The 25,647-nt window shown below is 43.5% G+C and overlaps 2 protein-coding genes across 3 annotated transcripts in view; one reads left to right on the forward strand and one right to left on the reverse strand.

The window, feature by feature from the left end:
- The window catches only part of LOC124344086 (potassium voltage-gated channel subfamily H member 6-like), a 92,895-nt gene that overhangs the window by 935 nt on the left and 66,313 nt on the right, over positions 1-25,647 (forward strand). The window lies entirely within an intron of this gene.
- LOC124344166 (myb-like protein A) lies at positions 114-16,485 on the reverse strand. The gene is made up of 5 exons (XM_046797638.1): positions 15,529-16,485; positions 1,723-1,920; positions 1,060-1,580; positions 794-965; positions 114-699 (listed from the first exon to the last, which is right to left on the reverse strand). Exons 1-5 carry the CDS (start codon positions 15,793-15,795, stop codon positions 502-504), a joined length of 1,356 nt encoding a protein of 451 aa, XP_046653594.1. The 5' UTR covers positions 15,796-16,485; the 3' UTR covers positions 114-501.

Consider the following 25,647-nt stretch of genomic DNA (forward strand, 5'->3'; position numbering starts at 1 on the left):
CCAGAGAGTGAAAAACGATTGATTTTTGTTGAAGTCATCAGGCCACTTGTTGATGACTCTATAGTCTATACTTGTTTTTTTAAGCTTTTAAAAAGATATTTGATGAATTTTTAAATTTCAATTGGACGCCGCTTTGTACTTGCAATTAAATATCAATGGAACGGCTTTTTTTCCCCACAAAAATATCAACATGGTTGTTGGATCATTGCCAAAACGGAAGCAGTAGGAGTGATACAAAAAAAATGGTTACCAGTCCGAAAAACACAAATAATGAATAAATGTTGTTGTCCCGGGAAGAAGAAGGAAAAACTGAAGCGACTAGGTATATATATATATGGAAAAAAAAGACACCTTCAAAAGAAACTTGAGTATATATAATATAATATAATAAGGGTAAGAGTCGTTGAAATTAACAAGTATTGGGGGGAGAGAAGAGCGATGTGTACAATTGTTTACATTTAAAAAAAAGTTACGAGGCTACCGTTTTTTGTTTTTTCCTTTTTATTCGACGCCTTTTTTACGGGTCAGTTCGAGTAAGACACTCGAGTCGATGTCGACAAAGTTGTTGGCGTGTTCCAGGTAGTCGGCCAAGAGCCCGGACGATGGGCGGTGCAGCAAGAGTGGGCAAGGCAAGAGCTCTTGCATCACCGAGTGGTGAACGATCAAAGAGGTGAGGCTCGGAAATTCTTTGGTGAATCCCTTTAGAAATTAAAAGAAAAATTGAAATTAAATATTTGAACGACAGAAACAATTTTGATTTATGAAGAATTGGGAGGCAAAACTCTGTGCGTACCTTGATTTTGAATCCTCGGTTGGTCTGCGTGATTAGATAGTGAGCAATGGAAGGTTTCTGACATTCTTTCGGCACACGGACAGATAGAGCGTAGCAACCTGGTTTCGAAGTCGACTCACGAACCAGGAACGATCCTACGGGCTCCTGTTGCAATATCTCCAAAGATATTTCCCTGTAGAAGCCAAATCGTGGTGTTAAATTCCAGTTTTCTTTTTCGTTCGTTCGTAGAGCAAAGGGGGGAAAAATATTGGAAGACGAAGGATTACCTAGGAATTCCGGCCTGGAACCAAGGAGCGCATTTGAGCAGGGCTTCTTCTTCTAGATTGGTCAAACTATCGGTCCTCACGGGCAGCGTGGGGAGGTAGCCTTCGTTGGCCGACGACGGCGACACTGATCTTGACGAGCCGCAAGACGACAGTGTGCCGACGCTGCTGCTGTTGCACGACGACGACTTGCTGTGGGTGGAGGGCTTGCCGGATGTGGCCGCCGTTGCGGAGAAGTCGATGGACGAGAGCAGCGGCTTGTAGCCCATCATAACTGGATGGTGGGAATGGAAAGGCATGACTAGAGCCGCTCCGATCCCCAAAGCCTTGCTGACTTGATCGCCTCCTCCACTGCTGCTGCTGCTGTTGGCTCCGCTGCTGCTTTTGATGAGCGTCTTGGCGGCGTCTTTACTGCACTTGCATTTGCTCATCTCGGCCAGATTGTTCTCCGGGGCCTCTGCCGCCGACTTCTGGAGATTGTTGGCCTTGCTCTGTTGCCGACTCTTGTCGTGAAATTGCCTCGTCTGTCATAAACCAATGAGGAAAAAACAAAATACGGTTGAATGGATCGGTTCGGAGCGTGGGATAGGCGACAAGTTTACAGTCGTATAGGAAATTGTCTGAGAAAAAAAGAAACAGTTGAACCGAAACGGAAGAAAAACTCACCCAAGTTGTTGTGTGGCCGTTCTTGACCGGCGGCGCCGGCAAGTTGATTGACTTTGCGTCGCTTGGCGTCGTCGTCGTCGCTGCAGACGATATGACCAACGTTGTCGTTGTGGCGGCTGAGGCGGCGTCTGATGGCGGCGTCTTGGTGCCGACGCACGACATGCGGAGCGCGTCACCGATGTTATGTAGTTCGTCCGCCTGTTGTTCAACACACAAAAAAAACGATACGTCGACGATTAGTCTTACACGATTTTTTTTTCTCTTTCGTTCGTTGTAGCAAAGCAATTAACAAGGGGGGCCCTCCTTTCGTGATGGTCACGACGTTTTCTTATTTTTCTTTTCGCAGGGGAAACGCAATAGACTTTGGCCCACATAGAGGCGGCATTTAACGAGGAGCTGAGGAGGAGCTCCTGGCGGGAGGTCGGTCGGTAATTGAACTCTCTCTCTACCAACTCTCGGCAGTTTGTCCCGTTGTTGTTGTTGTTGTTGTTGTTTTGGGTGCTAGTGTTGCTGAACACAAGTCCTAAGAGGTTTTGGCATCTAAGCCCGTGCTTGTTCTTCTTCTTTTTGAAGAAGAAGAAGAAAATGGAGGAAAACAATTTGGTATTGAATCACTCACACAAGGCCGACAGACACAGCCAACCCCGACACGGAACGGTCTTGGAAGCAAATGGGGGTCCCGAGATAACTACCTGTTTCCCGTTTGCCAGACCCCGAGTATGTCTGTTGTGTCTCGAGTCGCTTTTTTTAAAGAAAAGAATGGAGAAGGAGGAATGTCACTTTTGACGGTCTTTCGGCCTCAAGTCCAACCTGCAATTTCGTCTCATTCTCTCGAGTTTCACTGCTGGCGTACAGCCGAAATCAGAGTAGTAGCCGCTGCCGTCTAGGCAGTCTCAGTGTCTCTCTCTTTCTCTCTCTGTCAGGGATGGAGCCAGACAGAGAAAGAGAAAATGACAATAATAATAATATGAGAAGACGAAGGAGTCGGAATTCATTCTTCTGGAAGGGCTCCCGTTATTACACGCTGACGTGAAACGAAGGAGGAGGAGGAGGATGGAGATACGCTTCCATTCGTTTGGGAAGAATGGGTGACGGCAGAGAAAGAAGAAGACAACAACAAACACACGGCGACGACGAATGTTGTTGTCTTCGACTTATTTAACAATTTTTGGTGTGTCTTTCGCCCATCGTGAGTAGGAAAAAGAGAAACAACTAGAAGGGAAAAAGGAGAGATAAATGGAGAAGAGGACCTCCAGCAGCGCCACAGTGTAAACACACAAAGATACGCCATAGTACTAGCGACGTACCAGTGTATATATACGTAGTATAGAAATAAGAGAAGAAAGAAGAGGAGACTTTTTCGACTACTGGTCTTTACAATCTCCTTCTCTTCTTCTTCTTTGTTCTCTTCTTCTTCTTCTTCTTCTTCTTCTTCTTCGTTCTTCAAATCATTAAGGATTCGAATGCGGTTTGCGGTCCTTTCTTTTTCCTGTTCCCGAGATGGCCGGCCATTTAAATCTCTTCTCTTTTTATTTGAGCTTCTTTTGTTTTCTTCGTTTTCCCGGAGCAACAGTTCCTGCTTCTTTCTTTTGGATGCACACACACACACACACACACGAGAGAGTGTCTACACACACACACACAGAAAGCGGGTGGTTGGTTGGTTGGTGGTGGTAGGGTCTGATCTGAAACCTGTAATTAAGGTAGCCTCCTCTAATGGCTGTGTGAGGAGAGAAGGTAATAACGGGAAGCAACAAAGTTGGTCACACTAAATGATGCTGTTGTGTGTGTGTCTGCGCTTTCGTGTATCCCCCCACTTGCACGGGGAAATACACAACACAATTTTGTGAGCTGTTGTGATTTGCCTCTAGGCTCTTTCTATATACTCTTTGAGTGTGTGTGTGTGTGTGTTATTAAACAACAGGGGGAAATTGTTTGAAGGAGCCCAGCAGGCGTAGCCCCAGAAACAGGAATCGCCTTCAGCTTGTTTTCTTGTTGTTGAAGGAGAAAAAGAGAGAAAAAAGAGATAGAGGAGCGTAACCATTTTTCAATTCCGCGCGCTGATGGCTGAGTGACTTCTTAGAGGGCCGGCAACGAGGCAGGCTGGCTGGCTACTACTACTACCACTACCACTATATTATAGGCAACAATCGATCGTCGTCATCTCACCCCAACCGGTCAGTTGACTTAAAAAGGCGTGTCGTTTCGTCCCTGTCGAATCCTGTCGACCGAATCAGGTGAGTCATGGGCGAGTCGAGTCGGCCCACGACCCACTACTACTACTACTACTACTACTACTACTACTACTACTACTACTACTACTACTACTAAAAAACCACTACCACCACCTGTCAGATTTGTATTTTCTACTCACGCAGCTGAAACCGTTTTTTTTCCTTCTTTTTTTTTTGTTGTTGTTGAAATCTTTCAGCATTTTTGATTTCTTTTTATTTATACATATACAACATTGTGCCGGATTCCTGACATTTTCCATCCCGCTGCGGGCTTCAGCCTTCTGCTGCTGCCGTAACGATCTGATTGCGTGATATGTCTACCTATGGTTCTTTTCTGTTAAGTTCCTTCTTTTTTTATTTTCATTTCTGCCCGTTTTTTTTTCTTCTCGAATTTTCGAATAAAATTTTGGAAAAAAATTACATCCATCCACCATTTTGAAAAAATTTTCTCTTTCCACCTCCTCGTCGCGGTCCGTTGCGTTCAGTTTATTCCCCAAAACGAGGGAGGGGGGAAATTCGAGTCTCGGATTACACGGGCCACGACATTCAAGAGGGCGGGAGGGAAAAGAGAAGGAGGAAAAAAGAAAAGAAAAGCGATGGAAGAAGAGAGACGGGAATATGTGCGGTGGCGGCGGGCGACGACGATGACGACGGGGGTTTGGCACGACCGACAACTTTGGCCGAGACACCTGACACCCCGCGTCGCCTGAACGTTTGTCTTATGTGTGTGTGCTGCTCCTTTTGCAACGGGTGAGCTCTCTGGTGCATCGCGCGGTTTCCAGTTTGCTCCGTGATTGGATGTGCGGTTATCGCACACACACACACACTCACGTACGCACCAGAAAGTTGTTGCTGTTGTTGTGCCCTTTATCTTTTTCTTCTTCTCTCGCTGGAAGAAACTCTTTTTTGTTGTTGAAGAAATCGTCGACGTATTCCGTCACTTGAACGGATTCCCAGTCGATGTGAGCCGGCCCGGAACAACATTCCTCTCCTCCCCTTTAAATGTTGTTGTTGTTCGTGCATGCACGTCTCTCTCTCTCTCTCACTCTCCACCCAACAACATTCTGGGCTAGACAAGAGTTATACGTAGGTTTTTAATATACGGTAAATACACGAAAAGGAATAGCTCTGAGAGGTAATAATCATCTCTCTCTCTCTCTCCGCCGACCCGTGATGTCTATGGCCGTTGGAAAATGCATCCGTCTTACTTATAAAGTCATTCGTCGTTTCTATGTGTGTTGTTGTGCAAGTTTTGCCTTGGTATTTCTCTCTCTCTCTCCTTTTTGCTGCAATTGGAATTGCAAGTAACTCGACAACAATTTCACCTCCGCCGTTGTTTTATTGCGTTATCGCCTGGCGCATTGGGCAACATTCGATCAGCTGCGTCACGCCCGTCACGAATGTTTGTGTATTTTGTCTTTTTTGGAGTTTTATTTATTTTCTTCTTCTTTCCTTTTCCTTATCTAATAATTGCGAGAGTCTGGTAGCAGTTTTGAAATTTCTCTTTGGTTCCCAGCCATATCAAAAAGCCCGGCTCTTTTTTTGTTTTTTGTTTTTTTTTCTATTTGATTTTGTTGGGCTCGCTAAATAATTGGCGGCCCCATGGCTCGGTTGGTAGCTGCAATTTTCACAGGCAAACTCTGTGCCCTCCCTCGCGTCTTACAGTTGGTTAATTTCTACACACAACACACACACACACACATAATTGCCTCTTTTCTTTGCCTCATTTCATTCATTATATTTCTTTGATTTCGTCGACTTCTTCCTCGTTCGCTTTTTTCGGCAATCAAAACATACTCACACTCTCACAGGTGCCACACAGTTGAGAGAAGCCTATAAATGAGTGGGGAAGGGGGTTTATAAGCGAGTCCGGCTTTTTTTTCTCTATCTCTCGAAGGCCAATTATTTGCTGATGTTGTGTTTGTGAGGCTCCCGGCCGCGCTCATTTTAAATTTTTTCTTCTTCTTCTTTAACACTGACAATGGGGCCCCCGCGCTTGATTATTACCGAGATATTACACACTTGTTCTTCTTCTTTTGGCTCCCCTCTTCTTCTTCTTCTTCTACCACTTAGGAAACCACCAAAGTGAAAAGAAGCAAGAAAAGAGATTGTGTACAGTAGTAGTAACCCCCCGCTTTGTTTTATATAGTGCGCGTATGTGTGGGAGCTGGAAATGTTCGGGGGGTTATTTAATAACACCAAGGAAATTGAAATTTAAAAATTATAACAAAAAAAAAAAAAAAATGGGTAGAAAAATCGTACGGTAGTCCTCTGCTGTTGTGTGTGCTCGCTTTTAATTGGTGCGGTCAGCACTTTCCATGTCGGGACAAGCTGCGGACACACGAAGTTTTGTGTGGGAAATTTCTCATGGCCAAGACAGGACAACCTAATTTTTTTGTCTTATTATTATTTCCAGGGGCTTCTTCTTCTTTCCTCCTTTTACTTGTTGTTGGCTAGTAGCTTTGCTTGCTCTGATTGGTGCGAACGAAGGGGTTCCAACGCCATCTGGTAAACGAGCTCTTCGACTTCCTTTTTTTTCCTTCGTTGTTGTTGCTGTTCCGAAAACAACTTGGAAGGTTTATGAAATGTTGCTTTCTTTTGTTGGGAAAATGTGTCATCGCCGACCATTTTTCGGAGCGGTCAAGTACAAAACGTTCGTTTTGATTTCTTGCGGCCAACGTACAAACACAACAAATGTCGGAGAGACAAAAACAAATTGGGGCCGGAGTTTGAGAGAGTCGACAGTCCTTTTGTTTGGTCTTTTTTTTTTCTTTCTTTCTTTTCTTTGTTTGAGGGGGTGGAACGTGTTTTGTTGTTTATTTGGGTCTGTTGGAGCAGATTGCTGATGATGGCGCATGTCGGACACGATACAACAACAACAACAACAATGCCGTTGGAAGGGAAAGAAAATGAGGTGAAGTCGCCCCGTGTTGTACTGGGTGTTGTTAGTTAGTTAGTTAAGGTACTAAATGGAGAGAGCGAGAAAAAGATTTCTCTCCGAGTTTCATTTTTTAAACGATGGTGGTGGCTAACGCGGAAAAAGAGAGTCGGGGGGAGAGAAACGATGAGGCTGCTGTCTACACGACATAAATCATTGCGAGATGGAATGTTTTTAAAAAATGGAAAGAAAAACCTCGGCGAAATGAAGAGAAAGAAAGAAAGGAAGAAAAAGCAATCGGTGGTGAACCCTCATTTCTACCTTGTCGAAAGAGAGAAATAAGCCAAAAGAGTTTGACTTAGTAATTAAGTTTCGACTGCAGGGGGGCGGATCCCCGAAAAGTCGTCAAAGTCCCCCCATCTCTTTTTTTTTGAGGTTTGAAAAAATCCCTTGGAAAAAGAAGAAGAAGAAGGTAAAGCCCATTTCGGTCTTGTGTCCGATCAGTATTATTGTGATTATTCCTCCCACCTACCTTTTCTTACCAATAGACCCTTCATTCCTTATTCTTCCCCCCTATTATATGTGTATTCCCCCCCTCTCTTTTTCGACTATGTCTCGGCGAAGACAAAGTACAGGTACAGACACCCATTTCTGGCGGATGGGATTGATATACTTAACGGCACGGCGCCGGATGGCCTTTTTTTCAACTCCCCTCGACCCCTGTGCGTTTGTCTCTTCCTTGATTTTTCAATGTCACGCTCATCTTTCCACAATCAGTTGCGTTAAGAGGGCGAAAAAACCCTCCACACGAAAAGAGAGATATCAAGTAGGACGCCTCAGCGGTTGGTTTCTTTTAAATAAAAAAAAAAAAAAAACAAAAAAACAAAAAAAAATTCCCCCCGGAAGAGAATCCATCCGCGCTCGCGCCAAGGATTCCAATCTATCGCACCAGTGCCGTAACCCATTAACTCTTTTCTCTTTTGTATACGGCAACTTCTATTGTTGTGGTTTTCCCTTTTGTTTTCTCCGCAGACTTGTTAATTGTGTTAAGACAAACTATTCAACCCCAGCGGGGAAATATATCACCTGGTTTTTTGTCTTCTCTTCCAAAGGACCATTGTGTTATTTTTTTTTCTTTTTCGTGTGTTACATTCTTGCGGACCTCGTTTCATACCGCACCACACACACACACACACATGACAGCTGTGCGTGGATGAATAAAAGCCAAAAAGGATCGCTGTTTATACCCTTTTTTTTTTCATTATTTTGCCTTTGAATATTCAAAAAATGAAATGCATCGAAAAAAAGAAGAAGAAGAAAACTCATCAATATGAATGGATGGCGTCTGCCAGTTTTTGAGTCGAACCGTTTGAAACAATTCCGAATTCCAATCCGTTTCTCCTCGACTTGTTCGTTTTTGTGTGTCGCGCTGTAGGAGGTTAGTGAAGGGGCCCAGGAGCGGCAACTCGGAGAGCGAGAGAGAGAGGGGGGTTCTGGTTGAACTGGTTGGGGGTAAAAGAATAATCATACCGAGAAAGAAAAGAAATAGAAGTTGCCCAGTCAGCCGTGTGAATTATTCCAAGGTCCAGTCTGTCGATTCCTTTGTGGAATCTTTATTGATTACCTTTCGGCGGTCATCTCATTTTTGGGCATTTTTTTTCTTCTCTTTGGTCTTGTTTCCAATGAAACCACCAAGAGAAATAACAAAAAACATGTGAATAACTCTTAAGGAATGGGAAATACCTGGAAGGGAATCGGGGAATTGGATGTGGGTTGATTGATTGGTAATATAGAATTGTTTGTGAACCACTTGTTGCGATGTGCTCACTTCTATACTGGCAAACTTTTTCGAGATCCATCCAACTAACCCCAATGTTGTTTTGGGTTCACTACAAAGGAGGCCGGCACGTTGGCTCGATCCGAAAACAAGTAGACAACACGATTCTTCTCCTTTTGTGTCGACTGTAACGTGTGCGTTTGATTGTGTTAAATATCCGTTTTAATAATGGAGGATCGTTCACCCGCCGACGTGGCTATACCATTTATAGGATAGCCTATAGTGTGTGTGTGTGTTTGCGTCTGAGATAACTTGATTGTCGGCTTCGAATTTATATTTTTTTTTTGTCTTCTTTCTTGGGTTTGAAATAACATCATTCCTCGAGAGTAGGAGGAGTTGTAGGAGGAGGACAAGGAAGAAGGAGAATAAGAGGCCATGGCGCCGAGTCGTGCACATAACATGCGCTCTCGGAATGTTGTGTTTTTTTCTTCTTCTTCTTCTTTCTCTTTTTTTCTCTCGTAGCGGGATTCATCTTTCGAAAGTAATAAAAATACCCCCCGAAAGAAAAAAAAAATAATAAAATGCTCGTCATTTTTATTCTTTTATAGATAGTAGTGAAGCGCACCAGATGGAGATTTCTCTCTCTCGTGTCCCGGAATGGCCCGCGCTTTTTCTTTCTCTCTTATTTCTCCTGTCCGGTTTATATTCGACATTCCCGCTTGTGTGTCTCTCTATCAAACATCAGCACGAAGGAGAAGAGTTATTCCCGGTATCTATACTGCTAATATTACAACCGAGCCAGACGATGATGATCGAGCAAAACTACAGTTTCGTCTTCTTCTTCTTCGTCGTATTTTTTGTCGTCATAATAAATCAGCGCGGACTAGCGGGAAAAGGTTTCGGCTGTGTACGGTACTACACAGGTTGGCATGGATGGAAGCGAGTAAGGCATTTTTGTTTTATGATCATGAAGAGTTTCAGAGTCAAAAATACATCCATTATCTCGATGGAGGTCCAGTTAATGCCGGAAGGACTTTTTGATGACAATCAGCCAGGTACCAAGAATTTCCTCATTTTCTTCTGCGACTTTTTGGTAGGAATGTGTACGTGGAAGAGAGGTTTCTAGTCCATTTAGATCCGGGATCATTTGAATTTCCCTCAAATTGTGATTGTCATTTGGTTTTTATGCCCTTTTGTTTGAAAATGGAGAAGAAGAAGAAGAAGATGGGAAATTGTATTTTCTTCCTCATGTTGTGCGCACCTGGATTGGGTTCTCTCCTGCTGGTGGTGGTACATGCATGTACACTACCCGGAATGTGTCGAATGGATTTATGAAGTGGAGCTGATAGTAGTTACTCTCGAGAGTTAAAAGAAGAAGAATAAGTTAAAAAAGGAAAAAAGAAAGAATTGAAAGAAAAGGTTTTTTCTCGGAAAAAAAAAAAAAAGGAAATCGCATAGAAAAATTCGAAGGTAGAAATGAATAAGGAACTTTTTTCCGCTTCGCTGTGGGGGTGGCGGTGGTGGATGGCTGTCTACGGCGGAAAAAGAATCTTGACGTTTTCGGACAGTCTATTTCAAATGGGATCTATAGACTTCGGTTCTTTCTTTTCTTATATGTGTATGTCGCGCTCACAACCAATTTGCAGCGCTTTTCTTCTTCTTCTTTCTCCTCCCATTTCTCATCCATCCACGTTTTTCGTCGAGACCCCCTCCAGTTGGGCCTTTTTTTCTCCCCCTTCTTCCATGTTTAACGTGTGTTGTGTGTGCAAGAGACGTCGGGAAAAGAAAAGAGAATGGTGACTGGAACGCACAAAAGTGTTGTAGAAAAAAAGGAACTTTTCTTTCTTTCCTTTTTATTTTTTTTTTTTTTGCTAACATTCCCATGTTAGCCGCTACACACACCAGGTGAACCCCAAAGGGCGGGATCAATGTCTGTCAAAAAGTTGAAAAGTCGTCTTTTTGCATCCTCTCTTCGTCGCATTCCTTCCTTCCTTCCTCTTTTAAGCACTCCCTTTTCTCTCTGTGTTAATGCACAGAGGATCCACCAAAACGGAATGTTGTTAAGCTCCTTTTCCACGGAAGAACCTCCTCCATCCGTCCATAGACAACCGCAAATGAATTTTTAAGAAGAAGAAGAGGAATTTTCTTTGAAAAGAAAAAAAGTCGACGAGATTTTCTTAGAGCTTATTAATTGATACTGCCACGACGGCCCCGAGGTATATATCTCCACAGCTCGGTAATTCAAGACGCGTTATAGCCGTGCGCGTCTCTTAATACCTTTTTCCACCGCGTGAGCAGACAGTATTTTATTTTATTTTTTGCGGACTCTTCTTGTTCGGCTCTTCTTTCAGAAACAACCCCCTTAACTATCTCTCTGTCTAGCTCTCTAACTCTGTGTGCAGTAATATAAAACCTATTGTAAAAAAGGAACCGTGGGGGGAAATCAAAAGCCAAAGGACAAGAAAAAGAAGAAGAAAAAAATAGACAAAATGCAACAAGAACAACAACAACATGTATCGTTGTTGTGCCAACAGTGCTACAGCTTTTTTTTCTTCTTCTTTTCGGGGCCTTATTTTAATTTGAAAGAAAAAGAAAACGGCTCGGCGCCATGGATATTATAAGTGTATAGCCGACCTGTAAGGTTCTTTTCTCTCTCTCTCCGGCTTTTTTTTTTCTTTTCTTTTTCTTGGGGGGTGCCATCCACTTTATGCCATCCCCATGTGTACATATAACGTATTGTTGTTGAACTACATATCAACTCCAATAAAGCTATTGTTGTGCCCCCTTTTCTCTCTCTCTCTTCCATTTGGCTGGGTCTTTCACCGAGACAAACTTCCACACACACACACGGAGATAACATAAAGAGAGAACGGTTGTTGGCTCTCGGCTGTACCTCTCGACCATATAACCTGTTTTTCTTTTCTTATTATTGCGCATTCTGGTTACAATTTCAATAAGAACCACCGAACCACGTTTGGAGAAGTGAAGGAGGGGGGGGGGACAATATGGCTATTGTTGTCTATCCTGTTTGGTTTCGAGAGATGACGATTTCGGTTGAGGTGGAAGACGAACATTTCAACGACGGGTTTCAAGTGGGTTTCCATAGAGACGATGATGATGGAAGGAGGACGTTGGCAAACACCAGCGGAGTAAAAATTTAAAAAGAAAAAAAAAGTCCATTTCATATCTTATCCTTAGCGCCAAGTCTTTGCTTTTGCATTCCTATCTCCATCCTCGAAGGAAGGAAAAAAGGTTCTTTCTTTTTCTTTCCTCCGAGTGTATGTGTGTGTGTGTGTGTTGTGTGGGCCCCGCCAGCGTTGGAATGCGGAATGCACCGTCGCCCCCTGGAGGCCTTTCTCTCTTGTGTGTGTCTACGTGTGCGTATGTGTTGGTTGCCTCCATTCTGTCCTATACCTGGCCAAGGCGCGCTTACCTGTCTTTTCCCGACCAGTTCAACCGAAAAGTCAAAAGTTTCTACTTTTTTCTTTCTTTCTTTCTTTAAAACACTATTTTCTCTTCTTCTTCTTCTTGTACCATCTGGAGTCCCCCCCCCCTTCCCTCCAGGGGTTATATAGCGCCGCCCTGTGCGCCATGTCGATATCAAACTGTGTTTTTTTTTCTTTCTTTTTTCCTCTTCCAGCCATTTCGATAGATAAAACCTGTGCCTATTTTCGGGTTTCTGGCGGTCAGACCAATGGCACCGATCGATCGAGAAACAAAAAAGAAAAATAGAGAAACCCTTTTTTTTTTCTCTTATGTATCATGAGCTGCGATGGCACGCGCGCTGGCCCCGACCATCGGCCGGGTCGCTTATAAAACGCCGAGTCAGAGGGTCCGCGCGTCCGTTTGAATCTTTTCTGATTCAGACACACACGGACGTCTCCACCCCTTCGCGCAACATTGTAGGGGGTATAAAAATCAGAGAAAGAATTCGATAGGAAGGAAGAAAATAAATAGGATAGCCACAGAAAAAGAGGTGGGGGGTCACACTCAACCCATATAAATTATCTGAAGCGCATATACATGAAATATCGAGCCTCTGGTTGCAGCAGCAGCGGCGGTGCGCAACTCACGAAACGGGCTGTAAGGGAAATCGGGGACTCGGAAAATTGTTGAATTGTTTTTTAAAAAAAATTCTTTTGCCCTGAAATTCCTCGGCACTAAAACCAAGTTAGTGTAGGCCTGAAACGTATCAAATTTTTCTTTTTTTAAAAAATGCCATCAACTTCTTGTGTGTGTGTGTGCGCGCTCAATTTTCGAATGGAACGAATTGTTTGCGGGGAATAAGAGAAGGCCGTTAAGTTTGAAGTTCTATTAGAGGAATATTATATTATGTTTTTCTTTTCTTTTTCTTTTTTATTTCTTAAATCTTTCTGTCTGGTCGGGTCGACGCCGGCAGACGGATTACATCCACACACAACAAGTTTATACGTCAGCCACAGTTTGAAGGGTGGGAAATGTGCGGCCGGAAAATAAATCCCCTCCGAAAACCGAGTTCTTCATTTCTTTCGGGGTTATTATTGTGGGTCTATCCTTTTTTTTTTTTTTTTCTTTTACGACGAGTGTTTTTGTTGTATAAACTTTTCTTCCTTGTCTCTGCGCCTAACGAGTTTTCGTGCTTCATCATCATCAACATCGCAATAGTAGCCAAGCGAATGGGAGGAGCTTAACAACTAGCCGCCCGCGCTAAACCGTTTCGTTTTGAATGACGGTCGATCGACTTAAAAAATAAATTAACCGCCACTGTCGAATTATTTTTACTAAAAGAAGAAAAAGAAGAATGGTGGGATAAAAATCGAGGAAAAATAAATAACACGGGAAAATATTTTAGGGTAAAAAAAAAGAATACCTGAAACCCACAGGTTATCGAACTAAAGGTATTTGCTGCCATTAAAACCACCGCCCATCATTCCATTCTCCCCCATCCGCTGGCGTCGCGTCCTCATGCTTTCCTTTATATAACTGCTATATAGTGGCAAGATAAAAACCGACTCTTGTCTATCTCTTCTCTCTTCGACTTGTTTTTTATTTTATTTTTGTAATCCCCTCGACTTGTTTTTGTTTGGGGATTTCGTTTTGTTGTTGATTTCCTTTTTAAAAAAAAGTCGATTCTTCTCCGTTTCTGGCCGCTTTTGGCCCGTTTTTCACTTTCCGTTCCGCCCTGATGTATTTAGTTACTCTTTTGTTTATTGTTATTCCTTTTAATTCCCTCTCGAGAAGGAGAGGAAGATGAAAGAGAAAAAAAAAGAAAAAAAAAATGGAATTCTCAAAGTCAGTCGGTCGTATCGAGTTCACACACGCAAGCTCGGCATTCACAAACGATCATCCACCCACCCCCACTCGTCCAACCGCCGCCTCGGTTACCTAGTCGGTACTAGGCTACTCCGTGCCCGTGGTATAAGTAACTCGTTCGTTTCGTATTTTTTTGTTTCTCTGAAAAATTCCTTTCGAGGTTCCGTCAACGGCAGAATGTTTTCTTTTCATAACGAGGCGAAATTGTGTTGTTCAATCTGAAATCGTTCTGCTCTCGACTATTATCAAAATTCTCCCCCTCCGACGTAATTGAAATTGTTGCGCGCTCACGACGGAGAAAGAAGAGAAACATTCTTGGGTGGAATGAGAGGTAAACGCCAGGAGACACGGGAGGGAGGAGGAGGAAAAGAAACGAATGGGTGGGTTGGGCTCTCTCTGGCCTGGGAAAAATGAAGTACGCTCGCATACCTGTCTGTGAATCAAGCAGAAGAAGAGTTGGGAAGAAAAAAAGACGGCCGAGCCAGCCGGCCTCTTATAACCACATGCAGACAGATGGAATTAAATAACTAAACGAACAATTTTTCCCGATTTTGTTTTCTTGAAATTCACCCGCACTTTCTTTTAATTCTAGACGAGGTGTCTGGAGATAGATGATGCACGTTATATAAGTTGAATGTTTGTGTTGTTACAACTTTCTGTATTTTTTTTTTTAAACTCCGCGTTTGGTTTTTTTCTTTCCCTTTTGGTCTCTCTTCAAATCGATAATGAGTTCCCGCGGTGTTAAGAGGGGTGGCAGAGATGGTGATGGGAGGGCATGAACAAGTCTACACGTTTATATTTCAATCTCGTTGTTAAATGCCGTTGCATTTTCCGTTGGCGGAGGGGAATGATGATGCTCTAATTATTGAAGGGGATTGACGGGTCAGGAGGATCCGGCTAATCTTGTCTCACGTCTTGCAACAATAGATTGATGAGCCAGCGCTCATGTTGTTGTTGTTGTTGTACCCCATCACCTGGCACCCCATCATCGCCAAAGAGTGGAAGAAATGAACGTTGGAAGGAAACGTGTTGGATGAGGAAAAACCATCATCATCATCATCATCGAGAGGAGCGGGGGGCATACAGAGAGTCCATCCAGCGTTCAGACAGTTGGCCCGGCGGAAAACCCGTCAACGTTTTTCAGAAGTAGGTCGCGCGCGGATCAATCAAACAAAGTAAAAAGAAGAAGAAGAAGAAGAAGAAAAGTAGGCGGATGCGTGACCTAACCGCCACTGCCGTATACATACGCGCCTTGGTAGTTTTGCCCATGTGTGGGTTTTGTATTTCTACCCAGTTCCCAGGGTATGTATATGTACAGGAAAAACAGACACAGATTCATCTTTTTTTTTTTTTTTTTTGTTATTTTCGGAGGTTGTTCGCATCAGAGGCGAAGGAGGGCACACGGCAGAAATCATCTAATCAAACCCAACCATCACGTTTTGGCGAATATTTGAAACGGGATAAAAAAAGAATCACGCAACAACCCGGAACCCGGGAGGAAAAGTAGCCGTTTTTTTTTTGTTGTTGTTGTTGTTGTTTTACGGTTTGGTGATGTAACAAGTTGCAAATTGAAAGACGCGCAAGAGGAGAGAATCAATGGTGAAATTCGTTTTTTATTTTTTTACCTTGATGTCGAATCGTTGGTGATGACCGCACTGGCCGCAACAGTAGGCGATGTAATCCTGCGACAACTTCATGCGGATCAAATTCTGCATGACCACTTGGGCGTTGTTGTTGTTGTTGTGATGATGATGGTGATTATTATTGTTATTGATGTTGTTGTTGTTGTTGTTGTTGTGGTGATTGTTCTCGTCGACCAGCCGGCGGTATCGGACTGAAAACAGGTTGTGGATTCCGGCTTCGGTCGGCTGCAACGATTTCATTCGACCCATGATCTCCTTTTTTTGATGAGAAGCTTCAACTTTTTTGTTGTTTCGTTGTTGTTGTTTTTTGCGGGGGAAAAAAGTGCGTCTTCTTCTTTTCTTAATTCAAAATGCAAATTTTTTCTTAATAATTTAGCACATCCACACTGCTTCTTCTGCTAGACGGGGGGTGTGGGGGGATGGGATCCACAATCACAATCTCACAGATATGAAAACAGACACGCACTTATATTAAAAATAAAAAAATAAAAATACTATCACTTTGATTACGACACAACAACGCGGGCACTCTTGTTGGGAACTGGACTATTCGTCGCCGGTAGCCAATTACTTTCTGACAGTTTGTGTGTGTGTGTGTGAGCTCCGCGTTTTCGAAAAGGAAACCCAAACCCAACGAAAAACAACTTGTAGGTTATCTTTTGCCCCTCTCTCTCTGATTTTTTTGAAAGGGGGATGGATGGATTTCGTTCTCTTTTTGAAAAAAAAAAAAAAAATTGGAAAGAAACAAGTTTTCAAAAACTTGTTATTTCCTTTTTTTTTCTTCTCCCCTTGCGCTCGTCTCGAATATCACTCACTGCGTTTAGGGTCTGAGTAGAAGAAAAATCGAACGAGAGAGAACCGGCAGTGTACGTGTTCCGGAGAGAAATGAATCTGCGTCTGTCTTGCTGCTCGGAACAGGTAGAACTGGTCGACTAGTCACCTGGGCACCCGGACCTTCATGCATACACACACACTCTCAACATACCTTTCCGTGTGTGTGTGTGTGTGTGTGTGTATACCTGCCTCCTTTCTTTTTCTTGCTCCCCCCACCACCACCACCCCGAAATGTCCTCCTGCCACCCGTCATAGCAGCACTTTGAGAGCTAGTAGGAAGATGGTGAAAAGCCAGAAAGAGACTTGATAAAGAAGAAGAAGGAAAGAGTGTGGATTGTACACTCTACGTCAAGCCTAAAACTGCAACCAACATTCCTCACCTGGGATTAGCCTACTTTGCCCGCCTTTTGCTGTGTCGTGTCTTAAAAAGAAAAAAAGGAAAAAACGCCGGGTCCGTCGTCCTCCCGAGGACTCTCTTGGCGTGGATTTCTCTCTCTATTTCTTCTCTCTCACTCGGTCCTACTACTCCGTAATAAATGGTGGATGTAGGCTAGGCTTATACGTATACTAGATGCAGTATGTATATTCACGGTATAAAACTGAAGAGACGTTTAACGTCGTCGCCTGGCTCAAAGGCACACAGCAACAACAACAACACGGGAGAGTCGCCCAGGATTTTTATGGAGGCGCGGTTTTTAAAATAATAATAATAATAATAATAATAATAAAGACATACGGATGAAATAATCGCGGCGGCTGTGGCGATGGCGCCCGGGACTCTTCTTCTTCTTCTTTTACCTCCCTCGTCGAACGGTCGATTTTTTTTTCGGGGTTAATGGCGATGAAAATGCGGCAAAGACCTTTTGAACTGTCGAAGAGTTTTTCTTTCTATTTCAAATAAGAAAAAGAAAAAAAAAAGTCGCACCGGGAGTGTTGGAATTGTGATTCCTCTTGGGGCTGTGCGGCGATGAATGAACCACTCGTTGCGCAACTCTGCTATGCACTAAATGACGAAAAGTGGCCGTCGCCCAGCCGTCGACGCAAAAGGAAATCAGAAGAAGAAAAAAACGGGGGATCAATTCTAGCAACTAAGTTGGCACGGTATAAACATGGTCTAACATTATTTATATGCACGCTCGGAATCTGCTGGACCGAACTGGCTTTTCAGGAATGAAGTAGAGCGTGGAGCTGCGCATAGATTGATGATGCACGTTTCTGATTCGTTTGTCCTTCTCGCTTCTTTTTTTCTTCTTCTTCTTCTTCTTAAACTCGAGAAAAACTTGCCCGCATTTTGTGTATTTTCCTTTTATGGCGATTTTAAGCGACGATAACGAGTCGAACGGAACGGGAAAAACGGGTTTGAATAATTGAAAAATCCAATTCTCCCCCTCTCTCGTTCTGTAAGAAAAAAAAGGTGAGCGGGCAATGGGGTTGGGAGAAAAATGAAGAAATCCCAAAAACTTGAAGTCGGGAAAACATGTTGAACCACCTGAGTTGCATGCACGGCACATACGAGTTCGATTGTGAGTGTGTGAGTCCAGTCGTCCATCTTTTTCAATTGACTTAACTGTGTGGAAGTCCCGATCTCCTTTTTTGTTTCCCCCTTTCCACCCGATCATCCCAGAGCGATAAGACGATGCGCACATCAAATGAAATCTCGACCAATTATTTCGAATCGAAAAGCCAAAAAGGAACTTCGATTACACGATGATATATCGACTGTTATTCCTTCTCTCTCTGTCTCTGTCTAGATTAGACTGGATGAAGTGTGTAGACAGGAAAGTTGTTTTATTTATTTTTTTTTTGTTGTTTTGTTGTCGTCTCTATTTGGTTAAATAAGAAGAAGACGACACGACTAGAAAAGACCAAAACAAAAAAACGGAATAACAGATTTTTGTTTTCTTGTTTTCTTTTATTATTTCAACTTTTCAAGGGCTTGGAAAAATGTTGAAGGTTTCTTTCTTTTTCCTCCTTGTCTTTGACGACGACGACGCGATTCTTCCGCATAAAGTTATTATGACCATGATTAGACTGTCTCTCCTTTTTCTCACTGCCAACGTGAAAAATGCGAGTCGTGTGTGAGTTTTCTAAGGATAGGCAGCGCATGTAATTATGGCGGCGGCGGCGCTCCCAAAATCGCTTTCAGGTGCTATAACAGTTTGAATGGATGGATATATATAGCACGTTTCCATACTTGTGTGCGTTTGTTGTGCGAGCAGCGCGCACACAAACATCAGGGGCAAGGCCCGAGATTTAAAAAAAAAAAAAAACAACTACGGAGCGCGACGGACCATCCCAAGATGAAACGCAAATAAGAAAAAAAAAAAACGAACCCATCCACCAGCGATGGTGGTGGTGGTGCTGGCCTGGCCCCCTCGGTTCTTTTCGACCAAGGGGCGTGAGCAAGGTCGATAAATCGTCGTTCGATTGCGAAACGCTTTTTTCGGAATCTTTCCCCCCCCCCCTCTCTCTCTCTGGCGCAACTCACGTCTCTCTCTCTCGTGCATTTATTACGTTCTTTTTCAAATACCTTGTTCTTTTTTTTCCCGACTTTTTCGTTGGTCGCTGACCCAAACGCCGGCTGTTGTTATTTCCCGTTCACTTTTTTTTTTTGGCTTAAATGGAGAGCTGTGAATCTGAGCTCGTTCCTCGACTTAAACCAGCAGCATGGCGGCGGTTGTTGTATGGCCCGATGTTGTTGTTGTGTAAGTCCCGGCGCTCAGGATATCTATCCTTTTTATTTTTTTTTCCTTCCTATCCTATCCGCCTTATAAGGTAAGGAATGCGCCGGGGCTGTCACACGGAGCACGCACATCTATACTACAAGTCCACTACGGCGACTATTATTATTACTACTATACTAGTAGTTAGTGCATCTTTTTTATACACTTTCCTAATTCTCTCTTTCGTCTGTTGTTGGTCGTTTAATTTTTTATCGGATTTCCCTGGCCGTGAGTTTCTTTCTGCGTTGGTTCCTGCAGGAGGAGGAAGTGAATGTGGCGCCCTTATTTCCTTGACTGTTTTCTTCCATGCGGATATCGTCGTGATGATGATGAAAGAGTTTTACCTTTCTTTCTTCTGGTTTTCCTTTTTTTTATCTTTTCTTACTTTTCGGTCGGCTGAGATTTCATTCACGGTTTCTCCCGCTTTCGGGAAGGCGGCGGCGGCTGCTGCTGCGGTCACAAGTTGGCCGCCGATGGTTGTTGCTGGCCGTAAATCATAACGCCTTGATCCCGGAAAGTTATGGGCGACGGGGCAGGTCACGTCAACTGTTTTGTGTGTGTGTGTGTTTGTTGGATGGGGCCGGTTCCGTATCTCTCTATTCTATTGCGTTTCGGTTGGATATCGCCTGCCCGCGCCGCGGCCGTGTGTGTATATAAATAGCGGCTGGGATGGATCCACGACATATGGAAATCCATCTTACGGTTTCTTTGGTTGCTCACATTTTTGGAGAGGGTCAAACTACAAAAAGGGGCCGACCGACATTCACCAATTCACCACCACAATACGATTCTCTCGGGATTTCTTGTAACTGTTTGCTTGTCTTTCGTGTTGGGCCCCTGTCCGTGAAGCGAAAAGGCCAAAAGGGGCCGCTCACGGACCCCGAACAACAACAACAAAAAAATCTTACAAGCATCACGACCACGGACGGCTAGACGAGTCTTTTGGTCGACTGCCGTAATCGATTAACAAGTAGGAAGAAAAGGAAGAAAGAAAAAAAGAGGTGGAATATATAGTACTATGACACAGTTTTCTATTTTTTCTCCCATAGTCTGGTTGTCTATCAATTCAATATACTTTTCAATGGCGACTTTGAGGGAGCGAGAGAGAGAGACTATCAGGGCCGGAATGGAATGAAGAAAAGCGGACACACGATGCGACCGGACACGCCGAGCCTTTCCATCATTGGAACGCCATTGAAAGTCTTTTTTCTTTTTTTCAATTTCGAAGGAGACCAGCGGTGTAAAAACTGCCAAGGCCCCCGCGTCTTGTCTTTTGACTGTTTGATGCCTGTCAGTCAGTCAGTCGTGAAAAAAAGAGAAAAAGAATCAGAAGAATCAAGAAACGAAGAATGGCATCCTCTCTCAAAAGGCGGATAGCGAAAGAGAGAGAAACACACACAGAACAACACAACAGTGTGTGTAAGATTGTCTTGTGTGTGTGTGTGGGTCTCTTTTCTTCTTCTTTTCTCTTCTTGCTGGCCGTGTGGCGCCGCTGTCGAAATAAATAGCCGTTTGCACGTCTCACCACGGCGGAGCATATAGAGAAATTTTCTTTCCTTCATTCCTCCCACCTTCCTCTCGTGTCGGGCCGCTCGCTCCGAGAGTGGGCGGATCGGAGAAGAACTTCACCAAATAACCCCGGCGCTCACACACACAAAACGTCCTCCAGCAGCCAACATTCCTCCGTGATGTTGAGTGTGTGCCAGCCGCAAGAAGAAGAAGGAAAGGCAAAAAGCTTTAGCGAGCGCTCGGCTTGATTGGCTTTTTGCGTATCTGCGTTCTTCTTCTTCTTCTGCTGGTTTTTGGGGCTATCGTCTTTCTCTTGTCTGAGATGAGAGAATAGACGACTGTTGTTTGTTTGTTTGTTTGTTTGTTTGTTTGTGGAGGAATCATCGCGTCGGATAAAGGCCAGGAGACGGGCAGAGAGAGAGAAGGCGAACAATGCACGCACCAAATGGTGGTGGTTTACCTTGGTCGTACGCACATGAGACACGCGATAGGCATCGAAATTTATTTTTCAAGGAGGCGGCGGCCATCAGAAAATACAAAAAAGTAAAAAAAAAAAGTAAAAGGAAAGAGACTCATCGCATGATGAGGAGGTGGAGCTGCTGCCCCGCCAACCCATCCAGCGCTCATACATTTCACTGATTTTCTTATCTGGAAGGAGAAATCCTGGGCCCTTTTTTTTTCATTTTGATTTTTCGTTTTTACTTTGTTGGTTCATCTATTTGGGTAAAGGTAAAGTGGTTAAACGAAGGGAGAAAATGAAAATCGAAACGAGCCAAGACGGGAGAAGAGAACCTGAACCCCTATTGGAACCGAGAAATTGTTGTTCAGATGGCGGCCGCTCAGTGACGTGATAACACCGTTTGGAAAAATCAGAAAAACAACCAAATTCCTATCCTTTTCATGTTCCATCGTTAGACGTACGGCGCCTCCCACTTTTTTTCCCTTGGCTTATTTCCCCTCTTGACTGGCTGCAAGTTGCCCGATTGAATCGAATAACACGGACGCAACGGCCGTTTCATTACACATTTCTGTGGAAACCTACAAAAATACGAAACAAAAGGCAATCACAATTCCCGATTCCCTTGAATTGGTTTCTTTTTTCTTCTTATTTTTCTTTCCTTTTGTTGGTCGTCTGGTGCCGCTTATTATTTCGGCCAGGTATTTGATTTCCGCCGCGCTCGATTCGTTTTTCATGTGTACGACCACTCGACACGACTCGGTTGGCCGGTATTTATCCCTGTTTTTTTTTTTTCTTTTTCTTTTTCTTTCTGTGTCAAAGTCAACACGGAGATTGGATATACTATGTGTGTTGAGTGTGTATATTGTAGTTGCATACATTATCCAATGTATGTCATGGCGTACGCGAAGAATAGAGAGATAGCGATAGAGAAGAATAGGAGAGAGAGAGAGAAAGAGGAATAAATGTGACTATTACACGCTGTTTTGTCGTTAAAGAAAAGGTGCAGGGAGAACAAATAAATGAAACACACACACACACAGGAGTCTGTTTTCTTATTTCTTTTCTTGTTCGTGGTGATTACCAGTTTTTCTTTTTTTTTTTACCTGTTTGGAAGTAACTGTGCCTTTTTTTTCGGGCTTGGTCTGCGCAAGCTCACTCATTCACCTCGGTGCGTTTTGTTCCTTAAAACCCCGGAGCCCATCCCATTTTTTGCCCTGCCATAATTGGCAATCACAAGGCCAGGAGATAACTGGTAAATCACAGGTTTGTTAACACCACCACCAGCACCACCACCACCACTGCGTAGTACATGGCCGAAGAGAAAAGGGGAGTCAGAAATTCTGTTCAAAAAAGGGAGCAGATAATAATCATCGGTTAGCCCATAAGGAAGAAGAAGAAGCCAGAGCCAAACAAGAAGAGCGCTTTGCTCTCACGGGAGAGCTCCGTGGGTGCACCATCCATCGGCTTGTTAATTCATCCGTGTCAGTGTACGGCTATTATGCGCAGCTGCTGCCGTGCTTGGATATCACCAATGCATAATCCTTGAGATGGGAAACAACACGAACGAGAAGGAAGAAGAAGAAGAAACGGGAAGGCAGGCAGGCGCTGTGGCCGAGCTAACGGCGGAATAATCCATCGGTTGGTTATGGAAAGAGTCTTTCTATAAGAATGTTTGGATGAAATATTATTAAGGAAATCCACCAACATGCCCTCGCTCGTGCATCAGATAAAAACGAGGTGCACCAGCTCTTTTCGATGAGGAATCGAAAGGAGAAAAAATAAAAAAAAGGGAAAGAAATAGTTTCTTGCTGGTTTATACATTGTGTTTTTTTGTTTTGTTTTTTATACTGCGCCCGGCAACCGAAATGCTGGGAATAGATTTATTCATTCGTCGCTATGAGCACTTTGTGTGTAAATAATTTACTGGCTCATGCATAAAATGGTTGATGGGAAAAATAAAATAAAAAAAGGTGAGCCTGTGTATACAAGTTCCAGAAACGGCGCAGGAGGCAACGGAAATTTATAAGTGGGGAAACGTAAATCGACTTGGTCAAATAGGTTTTCTTCTTCTTTCTTTCGTTTTCTTTTTTGTGTGTGTATCTCCCCGTGTGAATGATGGGCAAGAATAGGGAGGGTTGATTTTCTCATCTTACCAATCTATCTTGCCTTAACAAATATTATTCCCCCCCCCCCTCCTTCCACTTTAACATAGAAAAAGAGGAGAATATGATTGTAAAAGACCAGAAGCTGTATTGGAAATGAATTTTTCCAACAAGAGACGGAATCGATTAACGAGAAGAAAATAAATGTACATGTACAATGTTTCACCGTCGAGGAGAGAAAGAAAGAAGAAGAAGAACCCCACTCATCTTGTGTGTGTGTGTGTATATTGCGTGTTTCACGTTGTGTCTGGCATCACGGCAGTACAGCACGGAGGAGCGAGAAGAAGGGGAATGTATAATGCGATGCGGGAGGTGATTGCTGAGCATCGGGAAATATCAGGCCTTCTTCTTCTTATTCAAGGTGAAACCGGTCGTCTACTCTCGTGTCCGATGAGATCATGAGAATACCAAGAAGAGGGAAAAAGAGGGAGAGAGATGATGATGATGATAATAATAATAATAATAAAAAGCACCAAAAGTATAAGCGTATAGGGAATCATTCAACGAGCGTTCAAGAAAAGAAGAAGAAAAAAAAGCCATTTGACTTTGTCCGTGTGTGTAACGTGTGAGAGAAAGAAAGTTAAAAGAGTTTGATCCTCCCTTTCGCCTGATGGATCCCCCAGAAGTTGATGTCTCTCCTCCTCATCGATGCCTTGGACGTTGATTATTTCCGCATTACTCTCCCGCGCCGCCGCCGTTTCCCAAGCTCTTCTCATCCAGTGGTGTTATTGGTCCCCCTCTTGCAGTGAGCTGTGCTCACAGGTGCGCCGTCAAGGTTTGACGTCACCTAACGACCGTTTTTATGGACCTCTTTTACCACCTTTCTTTCATGGCTCCAACATTTTTTTTTTTTGTTTTGTTTGTTTCTCTTCATTTTCTTCTTTTCCACCTTCTTCTTTCCTTATATTGGCATTTGTCAATAAAAAAAGGAATCAAAAGAATCTCGTAAATATGGCGACGATAACGTCGTTCATAATAAAGTCTCAACTCGAGCTCGGGCCAATGTTTCCCCTCCCCCCCTTTTCTAAATTCAAAATTGCCGCCCTTGTTGGTGTTGGCGCCGCTTAGATTCATCGCCGGCCGTTTGGTTCGATGGTTTATTTTCTCTGCTCTCGACTCTCGACAGTCTGCTTTTGTTTGTTTTGGCTTTGTCTTTTCTTTTCCTTTTTTTTTTTTTTTTCACGATCGTAATGATGGCTATACCCAATCGCCGCTGCCGCCGCCGCCGCTAACCTTCAATCCGCGCACCCATTTCTTTCGTTCTTGGCTGCTCGTTTCCTTATACATGTTGCGACGTGCGTACCTGTCTCCGAGAGACGCTCGTTTACCAACGCCGTGTTGGGAAAGAGAAGGACGAGTCGCTGTATAACATCAACAGCCAACAACTAACCAGAACGCCAGAAGAAATAACGCATGAGAAAGAAAATTCCTAGCGCGCCCAGCTCTTTTTTTCCCTTTCACTGTTGCCCAGCTTACTACACGTCGAGACCCCCTACTAGTCCTCAGACTCACGGTCGGCCATGTCTAGTTTTTTTTTCTTCTTCTTTTATTTGCTTGGTGTGTGTTGCTTCTTCTTCTTCGTAGCAATCCAAAATCCTTACGTCACCTGTTCAACCTTCTTATCCTCGGTGTGTTTACCCACTCCTCCGAATTCCGATATTTATTTACTTTCCAAATTTTTTTCAAATGTTTTTTACAAGTCCGGTTTTTCTCCCGCACAATGATGCCATCTAGGGACAGGATCTCTAACTTGATCTTTCTTTCCGTGGTGGAAAAAAAAGATCAAGTTCCTCTAATTCATTTGAATTTGAACGATTGCGATTAACCAGGAAATGAAATGTATCAATGTTTAATCAGAAATTAGGTGATGAAATCACTGTAGGCCAAAGTTATTTTTTTTTTCTCCGAATGGGAGTTGATCATTAGTTGATTATTTATGCATCAACAAATAGGAGATCATGTCAGCTTTTGCTGGCGACCGAGCCTCAGCGAGAAAAGTCCTTTTGCTCCTGTACTTTATGCAATCAGTCCGAGTGCAGCAACAGGACTTGAAAAGCCGCATTAGGGAATATTAGATCTGGTACCGGTACGCCATCTCTGATCCTCTTAAGTGTAGTCTTAACTATTGTGGACTGCCGATCCCTCCCGTTTCATAATGCCCACAAAGACTGCTGTATTAATACGTTCACATACATACATACATCTATCCACCTTTATTCCCAGCCTTGAGTTCGCTGTATCCGTTACCATTGAAAACTTCCCACCAACATGTTCTGTACTTTGGAGGTCTATAATTGATGCACTAATGCAGCCCTACTCCTATGCACTCCTTTTATCAACGACTATTTCGCTATAAATTCAAATCTGCCACCGTGCACCAATGGCTGCAGACTATAGCCTGATGCTGTTCAAA

Source organism: Daphnia pulicaria, chromosome 6, assembly GCF_021234035.1.
Source record: "Daphnia pulicaria isolate SC F1-1A chromosome 6, SC_F0-13Bv2, whole genome shotgun sequence".
In the NCBI taxonomy this organism is placed as follows: Eukaryota; Metazoa; Arthropoda; class Branchiopoda; order Diplostraca; family Daphniidae; genus Daphnia; species Daphnia pulicaria.

What these genes read in the sequence shown, in the direction of transcription:
- LOC124344166 (XM_046797638.1), bottom strand. Translation starts at nt 15,795, where the DNA reads ATGGGTCGAATGAAATCGTTGCAGCCGACCGAAGCCGGAATCCACAAC. An exon ending in ACGGCCACACAACAACTTGG is followed by an intron (nt 1,581 to 1,722) that starts GTGAGTTTTTCT and finishes GGTTTATGACAG; the next exon opens with ACGAGGCAATTTCACGACAA. An exon ending in TTCCAGGCCGGAATTCCTAG is followed by an intron (nt 966 to 1,059) that starts GTAATCCTTCGT and finishes TGGCTTCTACAG; the next exon opens with GGAAATATCTTTGGAGATAT.